General features: G+C 39.8%; 1 protein-coding gene across 6 annotated transcripts in view; it reads right to left on the bottom strand.

Moving 5' to 3' along the window:
• The window catches only part of LOC142334623 (uncharacterized), an 87,416-nt gene that overhangs the window by 45,828 nt on the left and 21,692 nt on the right, over window positions 1-19,896 (bottom strand). For all 6 annotated transcript variants that reach the window (XM_075382815.1, XM_075382814.1, XM_075382811.1 and 3 more), the window contains exons 5-7: window positions 17,441-18,529; window positions 13,894-14,724; window positions 13,354-13,567 (exon numbers count right to left, since the gene is read on the bottom strand). In XM_075382815.1, the coding sequence (XP_075238930.1) occupies window positions 13,354-13,567; window positions 13,894-14,724; window positions 17,441-18,529 (2,134 nt within the window). The remainder of the gene's footprint in view (window positions 1-13,353; window positions 13,568-13,893; window positions 14,725-17,440; window positions 18,530-19,896) is intronic.

Here is a 19,896-nt window from a genome sequence, read left to right as displayed (position 1 = left end):
CTAAGCCAGCCGCTCACCTAGTAAATTTGGGGCTAAGCTGCGAAAAACATACGGAAAAACGCAAGCAATTTACACAGCTTTTATCTATTGAAAAATCTAAATCGATAACCATAATTTTCAACCAAGAAAACATTTTTATTCTTCACATTCACTCCACTAATATCTTTATCACAGATACGTTATAGTTATACAACTAACGACATGATATAGTGCTATGCGAGGTTTGATTCAGGGATTTTAAAGTTTAGGTTAGCGTAGCACTTTTTACTGCTTTTATTATTCCTCTTTTACTTAACTCTATTCTTCTAATTGCTACAACTTTGTTTTCTGAAGTGCAGTTATTCACTGTTGCCACTGCACCTTTTTTTAACTTCCACTTTTTTACCTTCATTTTTTTAACGCATATTAACGCCTACGTCCATGAACATAATTACACATTTTACGACTGAAAGAGCGAGTTGTAGCGCAGTCCTCTAATTGTATGATCAAACGGGGCGCAATTTTTCTTTTTTTTATTTACACTTCCTTCACTCTCTATTTAAATCTCCCTATCACACCTTATTTCTTGAATTATTAATCTTAATTAACAACTTTTTTCTTAATATGTTACCACGCATGGAAAAATGACGAACTAATCAACAACTACGAGGCTAGCCAAGAACACCAAGAAAAAATAAAGGCAAGCAGAGCCAGCAGAAGCCCATCTCGGCGTTTGAATTGGATCCCAGCAACAAGAGCAATCAATAGGTTTTAAAGGAAAAACTCTGTAAAAAAAGGAGCATAAACTCATCATTCCGAAATCCAACTTTCTCTTTTAATTATTGATGCCTTTTAAATTGATTGAACTTGATTTTACATGCATTAATAATAGTGGGCAAAACGTAATGGGGGTGCAGAAAAAACCTCGATTTAAAGACCATACGACATGGGAGAAATTAATTCGGTGTGATGTAGTCTAATCATCTACAAAAACAGTCAAAGTAGACATTTTGCATATAACATTTACGCATTTTGCATATAACCGGCTGCTTTTTAAGGCTGGACCTCTGGGCTTGGAATATAAGTATTGCCCCGGCCAAACACCTACAATTTTGAGTATGCGCCAGAAAGAACAGACTGGAATGTGGGTATGATCTGTGGGTATGAATGTGGGTAAGAGCGAACAGACCGCTAAGTTGGTATTGGCCAGACTAAACGCACCAATGTCTGTATTGGTCAGATCATACAGGCCAAAACATGGGTATTGGCCAGACCTAACAGACCAAAAATTAGGTATTGGCCAGACAGAAGGTGCGAACAAAAGTTTTTCCAGGCTATTGAGTTGGGGCGCACCGGACCCCCCTGACCGCGACCCAAGTCGATCGGGCCAATGCCTGTCTTGGGTCGCGGACCTCATCCTGGGTTACACCTCTCGGCGATCGCCTGTGATTACACTTGAGAAAGACAACAAACTCATCGTACTGAAAGTACTGCTTTGACGTCAAAGGCTGTGGTGTGTCATTCTAGCGCCGACACAATTCGATGAATACCTGGAACATCGATTCCAGACAGGGTGGCCGAGTGGTTAAGGCGTTGGACTGCTAATCCAATACGGTCGAGTTCTTTTTGCATTAGCTACAAGTTTCAGATCAACTACTATTACAATCAGAACTTTCCATCTGATAATAAAGTCTTTCCCATTATAGCTCCCATTATTGTATGGATACCATGAAGGGTTTTACTTTATATGATTATATGACCACTAAGCTTTGGTTTTGGTATTCAGACTGCCTTCTATATCTTGATCGCTCTTTGGCCGGTCAGTTTGTCTCCCCCACCCCCCCCCCCGAGCCAGCACCCTCTATTAATTGTACCTCCAAGCGCACGTACCACATTTTTACATATAATCATTTACTGTATAAGGACACGTGCTCTGTAACTGGGATGTGCATAACGTAATGTGGGAGGGGGTACAAACGGAAAAGATCACACTTGAAATAACGGGTCTTTCCCATTATAGCCCCCCCAAGAAAATATAACCCACCATTATGGTATAATTACCATGATTGGCGGGACTATAGGTTATCTGACCACCAAGCTGGGAGGCTATAATGTGAAAGACCCGAAACCCGAAATAACATCGGGAGATTCTTTGAAAATAATTGAAAAAACATTTTCGGAAACAATTTTTGAAAGACCCAAAAGTAATTGATATGCAAAATTGAAAGCATTCAGTTTTAGTTTGGGATCTTTTCTGTTTTTGCCCTGCCCTGCCAACCCCCCCCCCCCCCCGTTATGTGCTCCCTCCCATCCCATAACGTATTGGGGGGGGGGGGTACAAACGAAAAAGATACCTAATTTAAGTCTATAGATTTTAGTTGAAATATTCTTAACTGTATATTGCCTCTTTACCATTTGCATCTTGTGTATTAGAGATTATCAAAATTTTTTCTACTCTGAAGAGGGGGAGGCAGAGCATACGCCAGAGCAAAGCTCATTCCGCAAAAAAAACTTTCGATGGTCGAACGTACGCAAATTGCTCTCAAACGACCAGCAAAAGGTTGGCTGCGTTCGGTAGTAGCCAGATGAGGCTACGGGATGCTCGCATTAGGTGGAGCAGAATGGGTGAGGGTTCAAGTTTGGGGGGGGGGTGTGCAGCGCTGGGGGGTGAGGACAGGACAAGAGGGGGGTCTAGACCACTAGGTGGAGGAGAGTGAACGGTGAAAACTTGAGTGATCAGGAGGATGAGGATGGCGAGGAGGCGAATGAGGAGGTGGAAGTAGAAGAAAAAAGAAGTAGGAGGTGATGGAAAGAAGGAGTAGGAGGTGCTGTAGGAGGAGGAGGAGGAGGAGGAGGATGAGGAGGAGGAGGAGGAGGAGGAGGAGGAGGAGGAGGAGGAGGAGGAGGAGGAGGAGGAGGAGGAGGAGGAGGAGGAGGAGGAGGAGGAGGAGGAGGAGGAGGAGGAGGAGGAGGAGGAGGAGGAGGAGGAGGAGGAGGAGGAGGAGGAGGAGGAGGAGGAGGAGGAGGAGGAGGAGGAGGAGGAGGAGGAGGAGGAGGAGGAGGAGGAGGAGGAGGAGGAGGAGGAGGAGGAGGAGGAGGAGGAGGAGGAGGAGGAGGAGGAGGAGGAAGAGGACGAGGAGGAGGAGGAGGAGGAGGAGGAGGAGCAGCAGCAGCAGCAGCAGCAGAAGGCTGGAGTTGACTGAGTGCAGTCAAAAATTTAAAATTACGACAACAGTTCAAACAAGGCTGGAGTTGACTGACAGGCTGGAGTTGACTGAGTGCAGTCAAATATTTAAAACTACGACAACAGTTCAAACAAGAGTTGATGCCCTGCAGACTGAACCTTTTTTGTGCCGTTTTGGGCGACAACTTATAACGGTCAGACGAAAAACAAGTCAAGTGAAAAATTGCGTTCAAGAGACCACAGGATGAATATAATTCGTCCACATTTTGTTGAGAGCAATTAATAGTTGCACAAAAATGTTTACAAAATGTTTTAAAGATCTACGCAAAAGTCAAATAACTGTTGGTAACGGCAATGAGCTACCTTGCCGTTTCTCCGCTACAAAAAATTGTCCTCTACAAAAAACGTGAAGAACGGTCACTTACCACTATAGTTCATATGAAGCGCAAAAACCTAACACAGAACACTTTTTGGTCTTTCAAAAATTGTTTCTAATAAAGATTTTTGAAAATTTTTTTCAAAGGATCTCCCGATGTTATTTGAAGTGTAATCTTATCAGTTGGGCCTCCCCTCCAGGACGTTATGGACCCCCCAGTTACAGAGCATATGTCATAACATTGTAAATCATTATGTAATAATTAGGCACATGCGTCTGGGGGATGAAATAATATGCACTCACTAAGCTGCAAAGCCGCTTAGTGGGTGCATATTATTTGCATCCACTCAGACGCACGTGCCATAATGATTGACTATGTAATGACACGTAGTCTGTAACTGGGGGCGCATAATGTACTGGGCTGCACAAACGAAAAAGATCCCTAATTTAAGTTTATAGATTTTGCTTGAAAGAATCTTCACTGTATAATGCCTCGTTACCATTTGCAGCTTGTTCTTGTGTATTAGAGAAAACTTACAAACTGTTTTTCCTCTGAAGAGGGGGAGGCGGAGCATGCGCCAAAGGAAAGTTCTTTCCTTAAAAAACTTTTGATGGTCGAACGTCGCGCGAACTGCTCTCAAACGACCAGCAAAAGGTGGGCTCAGTTCGGCAGTAGCCATCTGGGGCTACGGGACGCTCGCATTAGGGGGAGCAGAATGGGTGAGGGTTCAAGTTCCGGGGTGCAGCGATGGGGGGGGTGAGGACAGGACAAGAGGGGGGTCTAAATCACTAGGTGGAGGAGGGTGCACGGTAAAAACTTGAGAGTTTAGGAGGATGAGGATGGCGAGTACGAGAAAGAGGAGGAAGAAGAAAGAAAAAGTAGGAGGTGATGGAAAAAATAGGAGGTGCTGGAGGAGGAGGAAGGAGAAGAGGAAGACGAGCAGCAGCAGAAGGCTGGGGTTGACTGAGTGCGGTCAAATATTTAAATTTAGGACCGCAATTCAAATCATAAAAATTTCTTTTCAAAACAGTTTTGGTGAGTTGTAGGCGTGAAGCTCTCACAGAGCTGCTGAGCCACTTGAAGCCCTCCAGACTGAACCTTTTTTTCCCGTTTTGGAGGACTAAAGTTAAAACGGGCAGACAAAAAAACCAAATAAAGGAAAAATTGCGTTAAAAAAAAGACCACAAAATGAAAATAATTGGCCGACACTTTGTTTGAGAACAATTAATAGTTGCACAACAATGTTTACAAAATGTTTTAAAGATCTACGCAAAAGTCAAATAACTGTTGGTAACGGCAATGAGCTACCTTGCCGTTTCTCCGCTACAAAAAATTGTCCTCTACAAAAAACGTGAAGAACGGTCACTTACCACTATAGTTCATATGAAGCGCAAAAACCTAACACAGAACACTTTTTGGTCTTTCAAAAATTGTTTCTAATAAAGATTTTTGAAAATTTCTTTCAAAGGATCTCCCGATGTTATTTGAAGTGTAATCTTATCAGTTGGGCCTCCCCTCCAGGACGTTATGCACCCCCAGTTACAGAGCATATGTCATAACATTGTAAATCATTTTGTAATAATTAGGCACATGCGTCTGGGGGATGAAATAATATGCACTCACTAAGCTGCAAAGCCGCTTAGTGGGTGCATATTATTTGCATCCACTCAGACGCACGTGCCATAATGATTGACTATGTAATGACACGTAGTCTGTAACTGGGGGCGCATAATGTACTGGGCTGCACAAACAAAAAAGATCCCTAATTTAAGTTTATAGATTTTACTTGAAATAATCTTCACTGTATAATGCCTCGTTACCATTTGCAGCTTGTTCTTGTGTATTAGAGAAAACTTACAAAATGTTTTTCTTCTGAAGAGGGGGAGGCGGAGCATGCGCCACAGGAAAGTTCTTTCCTTTAAAAACTTTTGATGGTCGAACGTCGCGCGAACTGCTCTCAAACGACCAGCAAAAGGTTGGCTCAGTTCGGCAGTAGCCAGCTGGGGCTACGGGATGCTCGCATTAGGGGGAGCAGAATGGGTGAGGGTTCAAGTTCCGGGGTGCAGCGATGGGGGGGGGGGTGAGGACAGGACAAGAGGGGGGTCTAAATCACTAGGTGGAGGAGGGTGCACGGTAAAAACTTGAGTGTTTAGGAGGATGAGGATGGCGAGTACGAGAAAGAGGAGGAAGAAGAAAGAAAAAGTAGGAGGTGATGGAAAAAATAGGAGGTGCTGGAGGAGGAGGAGGGAGACGAGGAAGAGGAGCAGCAGCAGAAGGCTGGGGTTGACTGAGTGCGGTCAAATATTTAAATTTAGGACCGCAATTCAAATCATAAAAAATTCTTTTCAAAACAGTTTTGGTGAGTTGTAGGCGTGAAGCTCTCAGAGAGCTGCTGAGCCACTTGAAGCCCTCCAGACTGAACCTTTTTTTTCCCATTTTGGAGGACTAAAGTTAAAACTGTCAGACAAAAAAACCAAATAAGTGAAAAATTGCGTTAAAAAAGACCACAAAATGAAAATAATTGGCCCACACTTTGTTTGAAAACAATTAATAGTTGCACAAAAATGTTTACAAAATGTCTTAAAGATCTACGCAAAAGTCAAATAACTGTTGGTAACGGCAATGAGCTACCTTGCCGTTTCTCCGCTACAAAACATTGTCCTCTACAAAAAACGTGAAGAACGGTCACTTACCACTATAGTTCATATGAAGCGCAAAAACCTAACACAGAACACTTTTTGGTCTTTCAAAAATTGTTTCTAATAAAGATTTTTGAAAATTTTTTTCAAAGGATCTCCCGATGTTATTTGAAGTGTAATCTTATCAGTTGGGCCTCCCCTCCAGGACGTTATGGACCCCCCAGTTACAGAGCATATGTCATAACATTGTAAATCATTATGTAATAATTAGGCACATGCGTCTGGGGGATGAAATAATATGCACTCACTAAGCTGCAAAGCCGCTTAGTGGGTGCATATTATTTGCATCCACTCAGACGCACGTGTCATAATGATTGACTATGTAATGACACGTAGTCTGTAACTGGGGGCGCATAATGTACTAGGCTGCACAAACGAAAAAGATCCCTAATTTAAGTTTATAGATTTTACTTGAAATAATCTTCACTGTATAATGCCTCGTTACCATTTGCAGCTTGTTCTTGTGTATTAGAGAAAACTTACAAAATGTTTTTCTTCTGAAGAGGTGGAGGCGGAGCATGCGCCACAGCAAAGTTCTTTCCTTAAAAAACTTTTGATGGTCGAACGTCGCGCGAACTGCTCTCAAACGACCAGCAAAAGGTTGGCTCAGTTAGGCAGTAGCAAGGTGGGGCTACGGGATGCTCGCATTAGGGGGAGCAGAATGGGTGAGGGTTCAAGTTCCGGGGTGCAGCGATGGGGTGGGGGGTGAGGACAGGACAAGAGGGGGGTCTAAATCACTAGGTGGAGGAGGGTGCACGGTAAAAACTTGAGTGTTTAGGAGGATGAGGATGGCGAGTACGAGAAAGAGGAGGAAGAAGAAAGAAAAAGTAGGAGGTGATGGAAAAAATAGGAGGTGCTGGAGGAGGAGGAGGGAGAAGAGGAAGAGGAGCAGCAGCAGAAGGCTGGGGTTGACTGAGTGCGGTCAAATATTTAAATTTAGGACCGCAATTCAAATCATAAAAATTTCTTTTCAAAACAGTTTTGGTGAGTTGTAGGCGTGAAGCTCTCACAGAGCTGCTGAGCCACTTGAAGCCCTCCAGACTGAACCTTTTTTCCCGTTTTGGAGGACTAAAGTTAAAACGGTCAGACAAAACAACCAAATAAGTGAAAAATTGCGTTAAAAAAGACCACAAAATGAAAATAATTGGCCCACACTTTGTTTGAGAACAATTAATAGTTGCACAAAAATGTTTACAAAATGTTTTAAAGATCTACGCAAAAGTCAAATAACTGTTGGTAACGGCAATGAGCTACCTTGCCGTTTCTCCGCTACAAAAAATTGTCCTCTACAAAAAACGTGAAGAACGGTCACTTACCACTATAGTTCATATGAAGCGCAAAAACCTAACACAGAACACTTTCTGGTCTTTCAAAAATTGTTTCTAATAAAGATTTTTGAAAATTTCTTTCAAAGGATCTCCCGATGTTATTTGAAGTGTAATCTTATCAGTTGGGCCTCCCCTCCAGGACGTTATGCACCCCCAGTTACAGAGCATATGTCATAACATTGTAAATCATTTTGTAATAATTAGGCACATGCGTCTGGGGGATGAAATAATATGCACTCACTAAGCTGCAAAGCCGCTTAGTGGGTGCATATTATTTGCATCCACTCAGACGCACGTGCCATAATGATTGACTATGTAATGACACGTAGTCTGTAACTGGGGGCGCATAATGTACTGGGCTGCACAAACAAAAAAGATCCCTAATTTAAGTTTATAGATATTACTTGAAATAATCTTCACTGTATAATGCCTCGTTACCATTTGCAGCTTGTTCTTGTGTATTAGAGAAAACTTACAAAATGTTTTTCTTCTGAAGAGGTGGAGGCGGAGCATGCGCCACAGCAAAGTTCTTTCCTTAAAAAACTTTTGATGGTCGAACGTCGCGCGAACTGCTCTCAAACGACCAGCAAAAGGTTGGCTCAGTTAGGCAGTAGCAAGGTGGGGCTACGGGATGCTCGCATTAGGGGGAGCAGAATGGGTGAGGGTTCAAGTTCCGGGGTGCAGCGATGGGGTGGGGGGTGAGGACAGGACAAGAGGGGGGTCTAAATCACTAGCTGGAGGAGGGTGCACGGTAAAAACTTGAGTGTTTAGGAGGATGAGGATGGCGAGTACGAGAAAGAGGAGGAAGAAGAAAGAAAAAGTAGGAGGTGATGGAAAAAATAGGAGGTGCTGGAGGAGGAGGAGGGAGAAGAGGAAGAGGAGCAGCAGCAGAAGGCTGGGGTTGACTGAGTGCGGTCAAATATTTAAATTTAGGACCGCAATTCAAATCATAAAAATTTCTTTTCAAAACAGTTTTGGTGAGTTGTAGGCGTGAAGCTCTCACAGAGCTGCTGAGCCACTTGAAGCCCTCCAGACTGAACCTTTTTTTCCCGTTTTGGAGGACTAAAGTTAAAACGGTCAGACAAAACAACCAAATAAGTGAAAAATTGCGTTAAAAAAGACCACAAAATGAAAATAATTGGCCCACACTTTGTTTGAGAACAATTAATAGTTGCACAAAAATGTTTACAAAATGTTTTAAAGATCTACGCAAAAGTCAAATAACTGTTGGTAACGGCAATGAGCTACCTTGCCGTTTCTCCGCTACAAAAAATTGTCCTCTACAAAAAACGTGAAGAACGGTCACTTACCACTATAGTTCATATGAAGCGCAAAAACCTAACACAGAACACTTTTTGGTCTTTCAAAAATTGTTTCTAATAAAGATTTTTGAAAATTTCATTCAAAGGATCTCCCGATGTTATTTGAAGTGTAATCTTATCAGTTGGGCCTCCCCTCCAGGACGTTATGCACCCCCAGTTACAGAGCATATGTCATAACATTGTAAATCATTTTGTAATAATTAGGCACATGCGTCTGGGGGATGAAATAATATGCACTCACTAAGCTGCAAAGCCGCTTAGTGGGTGCATATTATTTGCATCCACTCAGACGCACGTGCCATAATGATTGACTATGTAATGACACGTAGTCTGTAACTGGGGGCGCATAATGTACTGGGCTGCACAAACAAAAAAGATCCCTAATTTAAGTTTATAGATATTACTTGAAATAATCTTCACTGTATAATGCCTCGTTACCATTTGCAGCTTGTTCTTGTGTATTAGAGAAAACTTACAAAATGTTTTTCTTCTGAAGAGGGGGAGGCGGAGCATGCGCCACAGGAAAGTTCTTTCCTTAAAAAACTTTTGATGGTCGAACGTCGCGCGAACTGCTCTCAAACGACCAGCAAAAGGTTGGCTCAGTTCGGCAGTAGCCAGCTGGGGCTACGGGATGCTCGCATTAGGGGGAGCAGAATGGGTGAGGGTTCAAGTTCCGGGGTGCAGCGATGGGGGGGGGGGGTGAGGACAGGACAAGAGGGGGGTCTAAATCACTAGGTGGAGGAGGGTGCACGGTAAAAACTTGAGTGTTTATGAGGATGAGGATGGCGAGTACGAGAAAGAGGAGGAAGAAGAAAGAAAAAGTAGGAGGTGATGGAAAAAATAGGAGGTGCTGGAGGAGGAGGAGGGAGAAGAGGAAGAGGAGCAGCAGCAGAAGGCTGGGGTTGACTGAGTGCGGTCAAATATTTAAATTTAGGACCGCAATTCAAATCATAAAAATTTCTTTTCAAAACAGTTTTGGTGAGTTGTAGGCGTGAAGCTCTCACAGAGCTGCTGAGCCACTTGAAGCCCTCCAGACTGAACCTTTTTTCCCGTTTTGGAGGACTAAAGTTAAAACGGTCAGACAAAACAACCAAATAAGTGAAAAATTGCGTTAAAAAAGACCACAAAATGAAAATAATTGGCCCACACTTTGTTTGAGAACAATTAATAGTTGCACAAAAATGTTTACAAAATGTTTTAAAGATCTACGCAAAAGTCAAATAACTGTTGGTAACGGCAATGAGCTACCTTGCCGTTTCTCCGCTACAAAAAATTGTCCTCTACAAAAAACGTGAAGAACGGTCACTTACCACTATAGTTCATATGAAGCGCAAAAACCTAACACAGAACACTTTTTGGTCTTTCAAAAATTGTTTCTAATAAAGATTTTTGAAAATTTCTTTCAAAGGATCTCCCGATGTTATTTGAAGTGTAATCTTATCAGTTGGGCCTCCCCTCCAGGACGTTATGCACCCCCAGTTACAGAGCATATGTCATAACATTGTAAATCATTTTGTAATAATTAGGCACATGCGTCTGGGGGATGAAATAATATGCACTCACTAAGCTGCAAAGCCGCTTAGTGGGTGCATATTATTTGCATCCACTCAGACGCACGTGCCATAATGATTGACTATGTAATGACACGTAGTCTGTAACTGGGGGCGCATAATGTACTGGGCTGCACAAACAAAAAAGATCCCTAATTTAAGTTTATAGATATTACTTGAAATAATCTTCACTGTATAATGCCTCGTTACCATTTGCAGCTTGTTCTTGTGTATTAGAGAAAACTTACAAAATGTTTTTCTTCTGAAGAGGGGGAGGCGGAGCATGCGCCACAGGAAAGTTCTTTCCTTAAAAAACTTTTGATGGTCGAACGTCGCGCGAACTGCTCTCAAACGACCAGCAAAAGGTTGGCTCAGTTCGGCAGTAGCCAGCTGGGGCTACGGGATGCTCGCATTAGGGGGAGCAGAATGGGTGAGGGTTCAAGTTCCGGGGTGCAGCGATGGGGGGGGGGTGAGGACAGGACAAGAGGGGGGTCTAAATCACTAGGTGGAGGAGGGTGCACGGTAAAAACTTGAGTGTTTAGGAGGATGAGGATGGCGAGTACGAGAAAGAGGAGGAAGAAGAAAGAAAAAGTAGGAGGTGATGGAAAAAATAGGAGGTGCTGGAGGAGGAGGAGGAGGAGGGAGACGAGGAAGAGGAGCAGCAGCAGAAGGCTGGGGTTGACTGAGTGCGGTCAAATATTTAAATTTAGGACCGCAATTCAAATCATAAAAATTTCTTTTCAAAACAGTTTTGGTGAGTTGTAGGCGTGAAGCTCTCAGAGAGCTGCTGAGCCACTTGAAGCCCTCCAGACTGAACCTTTTTTTCCCGTTTTGGAGGACTAAAGTTAAAACGGTCAGGCAAAAAACCAAATAAGTGAAAAATTGCGTTAAAAAAGACCACAAAATGAAAATAATTGGCCCACACTTTGTTTGAGAACAATTAATAGTTGCACAAAAATGTTTACAAAAATGTTTTAAAGATCTACGCAAAAGTCAAATAACTGTTGGTAACGGCAATGAGCTACCTTGCCGTTTCTCCGCTACAAAAAATTGTCCTCTACAAAAAACGTGAAGAACGGTCACTTACCACTATAGTTCATATGAAGCGCAAAAACCTGACAAAACAATTTTGGGTCTTTCAAAAATTGTTGCCAAAAATGTTTTTTTTTACATTTCTTTGAAAGAATCTCCCGATGTTATTTCAAGTGTGATCTTTACCGTTGTGCCTCCCCCCGGCCGCTATGCACCCCCCCCCCCCCGTTAGAGAGCACGTTTCATTACCTTGTAAATCCTTATGTAATAATTTGGCACATGCGTCTGGGGTGAAATAATAAAGCTGCTTTTACAAATGGGATCTTTTCCGTTTGTGCCACCAGCTTAGTGGGCGCATATTATTTGGACCCCCCACAACGCACGTGCCATATTTTTACATAATGATTTATTATGTAATTACACGTGCTCTGTAACGGGGGGCGCATAGCGGGGGCACAATCGGAAAATATCCCACATTCTTTAAACTAATTTAAATTTTTTTTATTTACTTAATATATTTTTAACTGCAATTGCCTCTTTATCATTTGCATTTGTGCTTGCATATTAGAGGAAATTGTCAATGTTTCTTTTTTGTATTCTGAAGAGGGAGGGAGGGGGAGCGTACGCAAAGTTCATTCCGCAAAAAACTTTGGATAGTCGCGTAATATGCACCCACTAAGCTGGGGGGGTGCACAAACGGAAAAGATCTAAAAAACACAATTTTTTCCAAATATTTTAAACAGAATGTTAGGTTCTTTTCCGCCCCTCCCCCAGTTTAGTGGATGCATATTATATGCACCCCCAGACGCACGTGCATTTTTTTTACAATGATTTACGATTTAATGACACTTGCTCTATAATTGGGGGGTGCATAACGTACTGGAAGGCACAAAGCTGGGGGGGGGGGGCACAAACGGAAAAGATCTAAAAAACACAATTTTTTCCAAATATTTTAAACAGAATGTTAGGTTCTTTTCCGCCCCTCCCCCAGTTTAGTGGATGCATATTATATGCACCCCCAGACGCACGTGCATTTTTTTTACAATGATTTACGATTTAATGACACTTGCTCTATAATTGGGGGGTGCATAACGTACTGGAAGGCACAAACGGAAAGATCCGAATATCCGTTAATTTTGCTGAGATACAGCAGTGCTAGAATAATACAGCTTGCCAAAGTACCATTAAATTTCGCCTCAAATATCCAACAATTGCAAACAATTTTGTAAAATAAACTTTATAATTTATCTAATACGAAACTATAACTTTCTCTTATTACGAAAATTTGATTACATTCGAATTTGAATATGTTCTCATCTTTTGAAACTTGCAGCAATATATATACGTCATATATTGAGGAAAACAAACTTTCGATGAATAGTTACCTTTAGAAACTACTTGGTTCTCTATTGTTTGAAATTGTTAACATGCGATTTCAAAATTTTTTCACATTGAGCCAACAAACTTATTATTAAATATTTAAAAATAATGTTTCACAAATATAGGATTGATTCACGTAGCGAATTTGAAAAATGAAACAGCGTGTACATTGAAAAAAATATCTTTAAATCGGAACAGTTTCGAAATCTCTTCAACAATAGATTCATTTTTCTGATACCACTTTTTTCATCCGCTAAAAATACAAATCGGCAGAAGCTGAAGGATTAAGGTCCTTATTCATTTCATGAAGGATTAGAACAATAATAACTACTGATTTGTTCCTTAACAATTTAAAGTGTGGTGAAGATTATTACTGCATGACTTTGGGTGGCTCGTTACGGATAAACAGCTACGTTTAAAGGGGTATACAGCATGGTTAACAAAATCTATATTATAAAGGTGGCATCTTACATCAAAGACACAAAAAGTTCCAAAATCATACCCAATACTGTAGAGGTCAACCACTCCTTCAGGCGTGAAACAAACGACAAGGTCGCAGCTGGTGCTGAGTGCCGAGAACTGAACTGGTGAGTTCAAGGCCACTGTAGCCAATTTGACAATCTCTTGACTTTGACAGTCGTACTCGTACACCACACATTGGGGATCCACAGCATTGCAGTTGAGAATTGCACTCACGATCAAGGTATCGGAGTCTGGGATGGAATCTATTCTCTTCGACCACTATTACCATTTATTACGCTCTATCGCATCTCTTCCGTTTGTCCTCCCCCCCCCCCCCCCTCCAGTAGGTTAGCAAGCTTTGCAACCCCATCTACAGAGCACAGGCCATTGTACAGGCAACCATTATGCAAAACGGGTGCAACCATTATGCATTATACGCTTACGGGAGCAAATACGCACTCACAAAGCTTGGGGGGCACAAACAAAAACTTGCGTTTTCGCGTCTTTAAACCATAGCATATGCATGGAGTGTAAAATACGAGCAAAGTAATGTGCGGGGCTGAGAAAGAATAGATCCCTGTTATTGCACATGAAATTGAAATGAGGCTTCCCATTGGACAATCACGAACAATAGTGTCGCCATTAGATTTTAAGCTAACAGATGCGAACGTTTGCAGCGTAACAGAACAGACAACATTCAAGACTAAATCTTCGTGTACGGTAATAACTAAGAATTTGTCAAATATTTGAGTAAAATTTACAATCTTTCCACCATCGTGAATACATTTGGTATACGAGATTTGTCCAGTTATAAAATTTGCTTCATATAGTTCGCACGTTTCAGCTACAATTTGAAATTCTCTGTCTTTACTTTGAGTGACGACAGCAATTTCATTTTCCTTCAACTCCGAAGGAGTGACTATAGTGGACTCCAATTGGAATGTAACTCGGTTCGCAAGAACTAAGCGTTCTTCAAATGAAAAGAGAAGCAAGTTGAGGTCAGAGAAAATAACCTTCGAATTAAGAGGTAGCCGTTCTAATTCTGAGGCCGAGAGAGCCACGGGGTCCATCATGGAATTATTGATGGGTAGAAGCCAATAACGATCGTTGTTCAAAACTGCCGGCAGGGATTCAAAGAATTTTGCAAATAACGAGCCCGAATTATTCATTTTATTACAAAATGATGACACTATATATGCTAGCAGTATTGGCTCGTAACTTTCGCTCGTCTGGAATCCCAAAACAATCTCGATTATTTTCAGTAGTTGATGAAGTGGCTCTCGGTCCTCGAACTTGCTGGCATTGACGAGACGATTGAGATCAAAAATGAAACACTTGATGTTGGCGGGTGTGCACCTCAACAGAATCCATTCCAAGTTCGTGAATAAATTCAGTGCCTCGGGATGCCCACCTTAAATTATAAATAAATCTTCACCGAGACACTATGAAAACTATAAGCTATAAGAAGGGAAACTATACGTACACGGATGTCACTGAAACCAACACCAATCAACAGAGAAAAGCTAATGATTATAGACCACACTTTAAAAATAAAATAGAAACCGTTTTAAACAAATTATATGCACGCAATTACAGATATAGTTTCAAATCCCAAATACTGGTTACTAGATTGTGTTGGGTGCAAAAAGTCCACTAAGGCGGTTCAAATTACCTCATTAGAAGTTGCTATAGACTACCATTAAAACTCGAGTTGAAACATTCAAACCAATTTTGACGTACTTGTTCAAACTTTTAAAAATATTTTAAAGATTCTACTAGCACTTAGCTTCAACTAAGTGCATCTTTTTTACGATTCTGATAGTTTGTTTTTTTACATTGACAAAAATGTATTCAACACTTTTTTGAAAGTTTTAGTTCTAGTTCTCCTATTTTTAGTTCCTTTTGGCAATTTGCCTGATTGTCATTGTTGATGATAATCTGTAATGTAAACAGGCAGGTTTTTCATACTTTGGAAATTTATGTTAGGAACAAATGTTTTTTTTTAAAAAAAACTTCAATTTTTATATTTTTCTGAAATTACTGAAACTTTCAGTTTTGTTACTCACATAACAATTAATTCGTTTATGGGGTACTCGCAATAAAATTGCACCATAAAAATTTAAATTTATGGGGTGCCTGAAAGACCATATTTAGGTAACTCCAGAGGTATATCTGCTACCAAAACTAACTTATAAACCAAAACAACTTACAAGATTTGACGAAGGTAGTGGAGCTTTTTTATTTGGATATCAATTTTTTTCTGCTTCTGTATCACAAAAAAGAATTAAACGCGTTTTTGTATAATTTAAAATTTTATATTAGTTTTTTTCAAAAAGTGCCAAATTTATTTGTTTTTCACCAAGTGAGGCGCCAATTAATTTGGACCCTGAAATCGAAATTGCCATGTTTTGCCATCATTTCAGGTCCGTATTTATTTCTAGCTTAACCGGTGGATTGTTTGTTTAATCTGTTCTCTATTCTGTTATAAGATTACTGCTGTAACACAAGAGATTAGAAATGATCTTGATTAAACTTTTTTTTCAATGGTGGAACCTCATTTGCAAAATCGACTAATTGAAAACAACTTGGTAGCAAAAAAAAAATCAACCGAGTGATTGGAATTTAATTTTTTTTTGAAATGCAGTTAATGACTAACCCTGCGATGTTTCTCAATTTCTCAGTTTCACTCGTTTTAACTTCTTTTTGCCTCTGTTTTATATAATTGCATGTTTCATTTGGAACTAGACATATTGTTTAAGTCTATTACTTTGCCATAACCATAATTAACAGGAGGTTGCTAGAAACAATTCAGGCAGTTTTGTGTCGTTAATAATCTAATTATCATAACATTTTTTCAGTTTCTAAAATTGCGCATTTCTGAAACAAAATCCAAGTTCTACGATTAGGTTGAAATGATAAGTGTTTCACTTAACACACGCAACAGGGATTTACTGTTTCCTTGTTGGTTTTTCGTCTCGTGTTTGACTATCTACATAGAAGAAGAAAACATTAGACTTATTAACATGACTGTTACTTCTATAGCAATATTTAACATATTATTCTGATGAAAACTTCCTCCATAAGAAAATTAGATATTACTAAAAAAGTGATCCTAGCGCCGGAAGCTAAAAATTTGAATTCAGAAAATTTAAGAATCTGAAATTGTCTATGATTTACCGACTAAGACTGACGAGGCAACAAAAGTAAAACTTGAAAGTTTTATGTTTAATAAAAACGAGTTTTTTAAAAAACTCTTTTGAAAACATGAACCAATAGTTTATGTGCAAATAACTGCAAAAATATTCCATAACTGCAAGTTAATAAAGCATTTTCATTTCAGATATAATCATATGGTATATTTTAGGCTTTGAAATGCAAACTTGGGAACAATCTGTACCACGCACAAAACAAGCTCTTATTTATCAATTAGTAGCAAAATGTGTCAAATTGAAATCAGTTGCTTCAAATTTTGAATCAGAGAGCAATTTAGATCACGCAAAACTTTAAAAGTCAAGGATATAAAAGTCAATCGAAAAGCCAAAAGCATTAAAGTCAAAATTTTTCAAAGAAGACACACGCTCACAGTAACCGCACTGAAGTTCCAAACACGCACAAATTAATTCGCAAATTTCGCAATGTATCAAAATTTAAAAATCACGTCTTCAAGCGTATTCTAAACAAGTCGTCGATTCTTCTAAAAATGCGGCCATGTCAAGAATTCTGATAGACACAAAGGAAGAAGTGCGGCAGAAAGATTCATAATCTTTTAATTCTAAAAAATGATGGCAGATAATTTCTTTTTCAATATTTATAAATTTTTTAGATCTTTCACCGAATATAAACCGATGAATATAAACCGATAGTAATTATGTAGAGTCGCTAAATCAAATTAAAGTCCTATGACAAAATTTTCATAAGCCAGAGTGAGTGGACCCCAAAGCCGTGTCTCAAGAACTACAATTGACAATTTCTGATAGACGGGAGTGTTCATTAACAGCTCTAATAAAAGGACAATTTGGCCATTCATCTACCCCAAATAGTCGTAGTGCTATAAAGATGGGTGGAGGTGTAATTGACTGGTCCAATGGGCCAGCAGCCCAAGAATCCCAATTTAAGCAACGAATTACCTGCTTTAATTAAATGACGCAGATAATATTGCTGGAAATATATATCGCCAGATGGCACACTGGACCACGTCTTGTATTTCTCAAGGTAAGCTTGAAGCAGATTCTGGTTCAAAACTTTAAGCTCGCTCGAGTTCTCTCGAGATTTCTTCAGCAGAAACACTTTCATAGACGGCGATAAAAAGTAGCTTCCTAAGAAATGCTTCATGACTCCGTGGTTTATTAACAAATCCATCGTTTGATGCATTTCGGCAATATTTACAGGTTCATCTTCGTACGTATCGTTTACGAATTTCCAGAGACACTTGATCACCTTAACGTACAGAATTCGATTCTTCAACACTGCGCACTGCTTCAAGAATATTTGCACTTTTTCCGACAACATTTCGTAAACGTGCTGGCATCTGTCGCCTACGATTATATCGGCATAGTTAATAGCCCCGAACCCCGATCCAATTTCCTCTGTGTTCTGTCTCCTCATTGATGACTTAAGGTTGTCTTCAGAGTCAAAATTTGTGTCGACTACAATACATTTACATTCCAAACCTCTCTTTTCAATTTTTTCACACAAATCAGCAGCACCACTACTTTCAAGGCTGTACAACACCACGGAGATTCCAGCAAATCTAAGGCCATGTAATAACTGTAATGCTTTGTCATTGCTCTTCGATGATCCTAGAAGCAGAACTATTTTCACGGTTTGTGCAATATTCTTCATCCACGACAGAATTGCAAGTGACGATGTCGAATGCAGATCTTTCATGTTCATCGGCAAAAAATCGCTGCATTTTCTAGTTAAAAACAGAAATAAGTCGAATAAGATTGAAGAATAATCGTTTGTACAAGTTAGAATCTCGTGGTAAACAACACAAAAAGGTGTTTGAAGGCGTGGATTTCGTTTCATAATAACCCAACAAAAGCTTTCACCCCATTGTGCCAAATTATCAACTGATTGGTCTTGAACTGCAGGGTCCAAACAAATGATTGCCGTGAACGCTTGTTGGTCAAATGACATCATATCAAGCGCCACGGGGAGGCACCGAACGTAGCGTACGTTGGGAGAACACAAACCATGCCACTTGACATTCTTCACTGAAACGGATTACACGGTTAACTTTATCAAATCTCCACAAATTGGGGATCACCCAGGAGAGATTTAAATTTTTGCGCCTGTTATTAGCCTTTAAGCATCACAAAAAGTAGCGAAGGTCGTTCAAAACTGAAAAGTTGTGATGACGATAGTGTTAATAACATCTAGAGTAACAGCACTTAGGCGTGCATGCATCCCAGCACTAACAAAAAAGCAGTTTTTTCCCACATAAAAACATAGCTGGCAGATTGCCAGAAAATAGCCGCAATAGCTTCGTAGATCTGCAGTCTCAAAAAAAAAAGAATAAGGGTTGAGATGTTAAATTTTAATTAAGAATGTGTAAAATTTATTGCCGTTTCTATTAGCTGCTCTTAAATTACCTTCAATTAGAGTGATATACACTCACTTGACCTTATCTCTTTGAGTTGAAGAAAAGTCACTTTCAGAGTCAGTAAGTCAGTTTTGAGAGCGAGGTGTGTCAGACGTTACCAAAAACTTAATTATGCGAATGAACAAAAAAACTCGCTCCACTAAGAGTGAAAAGAGACTTCGCGCACGCAATTCAGAGAAAATTGCATGAACGAATGAACAAAAAGCAGATTTGAAGTGATAGTGACGTCATACAGTCTTACCAAAAATCTTGACGACGAAACAAAAATCATAACCGAGAGAATTCAGGAAACAACTCGAAGAAAGAATTACCTTTTAAATCAACTGGTTCCTACTAATAAAAAAAATTGTAAAAATGAAGATAGCCCATAAAACCAACTGAACTAAAAAATTAAACTACTCCTATATTAAAAGCGAGCCAAATTTTTTGAACGCCAATGAAAGCATCAAGGTACGCGAGCAGCAAACTTCAAGTCATGTTAGGCTCCCAAAACTTTACTTTTGGACGAAAATTTGAAAACTGCAAGAAAAGGTCAAAAATTGTTACACAACTTATCAATTTCCATAAGGACTCTCAATCGAAACACAGTATTACAATATTAAAATAGTAATCAATTGGTAAATAACAAATTTCTGTCGCTTTAACTATAAACAATATTTGTCTCTTTAAATGACAACGAACGCGATAAAATTAAACAATGACAAAACCTAACCAAAATGAAACTAATCATGAAAAAGACTAAAGACACAGAACAATATTTAAACGCATTAATTTGTATGTTACCAAAACCAAGCCCTAAGAGTATTCGCAGAAAAAGAGTTTTGTTCAAAAAATGTAAAAGTGAAGATTGCAAAACTTCAGTACTATATTATTAGTTCAAATCGATTATTTTCAATTTAATAAAGGTAGGCCGAATAAAACTATATGCCTTAGGGGAATGTTAGAAAGAAAAACGCTAGAATGTGGAGAAAACATACA

This window comes from Convolutriloba macropyga, chromosome 2 (assembly GCF_964194025.1).
Source record: "Convolutriloba macropyga chromosome 2, txConMacr16.3, whole genome shotgun sequence".
NCBI lineage: Eukaryota > Metazoa > Xenacoelomorpha > Acoela > Convolutidae > Convolutriloba > Convolutriloba macropyga.
Note: the sequence above shows the minus strand (reverse complement) of the source record. Positions and strands in the feature narration are given on the sequence as shown.